Raw genomic sequence first — 3,825 nt, forward strand, 5'->3', positions numbered from 1 at the left:
AGTACTGGTTAAAGCTTGTAGGAGGAGTTTTCATTCTCCTCTCACTGTCCTATGAGGCTGCATGACCCTTGACCCTCTGTCTGGACAGTGCTAATCAGCCCTGTGCTGATCACATACACCCTTCCAAAGAAAAGAAAAACCTCTCTAGCCATACACACTGAACTGAGTATGTGCAGAGTCACTCCTAGAGCTCTGTTCTATCAGCAGATTTATTGGAGACAGTAGAAGAAGGGGAGGATCAGAGAAGTCAGGATCAAACAGCCATTTTTCACAATGTGGACAATTAACCCCTTAGTTTCCACAGTGAGTATATCAAGCATGCTTTACTGCATATACAGACTGATTTTACTGTTGTAGGTTTAATATTACTTTAAGCAGATGATGTTTGATGCAAGCATGGCTTGCAGTCTTCTCTTCTTTGTTTATTGGTGCAGGGGGGTCCATAGAGGGCTGGTGTCATTCTTAAAAGCTTTGAATTTTAAAGAAAGAAGATACCAATGTATGTACTCCAATCATCACACATTACAAGTAATTCTAAAGATGATCACATTTCAGTCTGACAGTATGTAAGGTGGAAACGATCTTAACCAAAAATGAATTAATCTGAATAAAATGTCTTTCGGTTTTCTTTCATTCTTAGCAGATGAATTTTCAAACAATGGGGAATGCATTTTAGATTTATAACAAAGAACATTCAATTAGCATAAATTTAATCCTTCAAACTAAGAGGTGACATGTGAAGGAAATATTTAAATATTCATATTTTAGTCTAAGATCATTTTCAGTTAGAAAATAGTGTTTGATTCAATGAAAACAATCAAAATCAGGATTAGTTGACGTGTAGCCAAAATGCCTGGATTGTTTAGGTAAGCCCTCACACTACATCATTTTTGGTAAATCTAAAGGAGATTCCACAGAGATTGAGATTTGTACACTTAGATTGTAATGTGTGTGGTCAGCTTTATGTTGGTCTTGTGAGTACCACCCAGGGGCGGACTGACCATTTGGAAACTCGGGCACTGCCCGAGGGCCCGGGGTCAGTAGGGGGCCCCATGAGATGCCCCTGATACCTTTTTCATAGGCTTTTTTGAGTTTGGGCAAGAACACAGGGGCCCCATGATCCCCTTTTGCCTGGGGGCCCCATGAGTTGTCAGTCCGCCCCTGGTACCACCCTTATTTAATGTATGTAATTTAATTTACCTGCTCCTATATTTTTAAGATGCTTTAAAACTTTCGGCTCTGGAAGTGGGTTTTATTATTGATTGTGCGTTTAAGTGCTTCTTTAAAGATCTTGTTCCTAAAGCTATAGATAAAGGGATTAAGGAGTGGTGTTACTATGCTGTTCAGTAATGCAACAATTTTTGTGGAATCCACCTTGGAATTTTTAGAGGGGCGGACACACATGAAGATACAGCTGCCATAGACAATGAAGACTACAGTGAGGTGGGATGCACAAGTAGAGAATGTCTTCCTTCGTCCAAAAGCTGATGAAATTTTCACTATAGCAGAAATAATGCAACCATATGAGACCAAAGAGAAGAACAATGATCCCAAGACCAAAGAGGAAGCTAGTATAAAGTCTAACATACCGATAATATGTGTATCTCCACAGGCCAATTTAAGCAAAGGCGCAACATCACAGAAGTAGTGGTTAATAACATTGGAACCACAAAAAGGCAAGCGAAATGTAAGGATAGTCTGAGCAATGGTGTCCATAAAGCCTCCCAACCAAGAACAAAAAATCATCTTCAGGCAAAGTTTTGGTTTCATAATAGTGCCATAGCGCAAAGGATGACAAATAGCAACATAGCGATCAAAAGACATCATAGCCAGAAGCAAAAACTCAGTGGTGCCCAATAGGAAATAGATATACGATTGAGCAAGACACCCATAATAAGATATGGCTTTGCTCCCACTGATTAAATTAAAAAGTACTTTAGGGACAATAGCAGATGTAAAACTAATGTCAAGGAATGCTAGATTGCTGAGGAAGAAGTACATTGGTGTGTGCAGTTGGGCATCGCTCAGGCTAACTACAATTATTGTAGCATTACCTACTAAAGTAATTGCATAGCAGATGGAAAGGATCACAAACAGTAAGACCTGAAAGTCATAGGTAAGTGGTATCCCCAGCAGAATAAATTCTGTCACTAATGTAACATTGCCTCCATCCATCATTGAAGAAATGTCTATGAAAATATAATATATAATGTTACAAAATATCTCTCAATGTAAGGTTAAAAATACACAAACGTTCATTACTAACAATTTTTGTTAACCCAAATTAGAAGCAAAGAGACAGTTTTGCTAACATACATGTTTTAGACCTCATTCACATTGGCACTGTAAAACTTGCATTTATATGCATTTACAGGACATGTTTAAATGCATGTAATCATTTTTTCAATGGCTGCATTTGGGAGTGTTCGATTTAACTGTGTTTGAAGAAAATAGAATCCTGTGTGTCCAGGATCCATTTATACATTCAAAACACAGCTAAAAGCATGTAAACCTGTGTAAACACATATAAATGTGCCTAACCGTGGTTAAAGCTGGAACATCTAACATAGAAAAAAGTGATCAAAGAAGCATAAAAGTTGTTTATACTTCACAGATCACTGTGTTTAGAAAAGCAAAATGCAAGAGTGACAGTGTAACCTTAAAGAGGTAGTAAACCCAAAATCAAAAATATAATATATTTTAGCTTACCAATCATTAGATGTGGTGGCTTCAATAGGTTTTTTTAGGCTTTTTTCCCTCTGATGGTGATCTGGCCAGTAACATGTTTCCTGGAATAGGCTTCATGCACATTAGGAACTGAAGAAAAGCCAGAAAAATGCTGGATAAAAAAACGCACATATGAGCATTTTTTTCCAGCATTTTTCTATTTTTGTGTCGGCATTTTGCCAGCGTTTAGCGTTGTATAGCTGGTTGTTAAGGAGCAGGCGGCAAGTTGGCCACCCGTGTCCTTAACAACCGATGACTCACCAGCTGTCACTGGGTTCCCTGCTGGCAATAAAAATCTGAGAAAAAAAAACAGCATGGGGGTCTCCCCTCAATCCATACTGGACCCCTTTGGTCTGGCATGGGTTTCAAGGGGAGCCCAACACCAGAATTAAAAAAAAAAACACTGTGGGGTCCCCCCAAAATCCATACTAAACCCTTATGTATGCAGCCTGGCAAACCAGAAAAGGGGGGGATAAGCGAGTGCCCCCCCCTCCTGAACCATACAAGACCACATGCCCTCAACATGGAGGGGAACTTTGGGGTAGGGGGACTACCCCCCCAAAGCACTCTGTCCCCATGTTGAAGAGGACAGGGGCCTCTTTCCCACAACCCTTGGCAGTGGTTGTTGGGGACAGGGGCTTATCAGAATCTGATTAAAAAGGGGCCCCCATGTGAATAAGGGATTTTGAAGGGAATCCCATGCCAAAAATAAAAAAAAATTATGTGGGCCCCCACATAAAACCATGCCAGACCCTTATCTGAGCATGCAGCCCGGAGGGCCAGGAGGGGGTGGGGGGGGGAGGTAAGCGAGCACCCCTCCAAAACCATACAAGACTGCATACCCTCAACATCCTCAAAGCACCTTGTCCCCAAGCCTGAGACATCTAAGGAGTCATTACCTGGTGAGGATGCGGTGGCCAGCTTGTTAGCCCGTTCCTTGACAGCTATTCAAGGATGCCAGCGACCACCACTAGGAATAAAAACCAGGCTAGAAACTGGCTCTTAGCAGCAGTTAGAAGCATTTGGAAGGGTTTAGGAGCATTTAGAAGTGTTCAGCATTTTTTTTTCTGTTAGCAAATTGCTCCCAAAAACTAAAAA

General features: G+C 40.8%; 1 protein-coding gene across 1 annotated transcript; it reads right to left on the minus strand.

Moving 5' to 3' along the window:
• Nucleotides 1–1,177: 1,177 nt before the first annotated feature.
• Nucleotides 1,178–2,178, minus strand: LOC149454887 (olfactory receptor 6M1-like). Its single transcript, XM_089686961.1, is given in 2 exon segments — nucleotides 1,178–1,254; nucleotides 1,257–2,178. Coding segments are annotated over 2 exon segments (999 nt in total).
• Nucleotides 2,179–3,825: the final 1,647 nt, after the last annotated feature.

This window comes from Staurois parvus, unplaced genomic scaffold (genome assembly GCF_062004578.1).
Source record: "Staurois parvus isolate SC_StPar_1 unplaced genomic scaffold, SC_StPar_1.0 ptg000415l, whole genome shotgun sequence".
In the NCBI taxonomy this organism is placed as follows: domain Eukaryota; kingdom Metazoa; phylum Chordata; class Amphibia; order Anura; family Ranidae; genus Staurois; species Staurois parvus.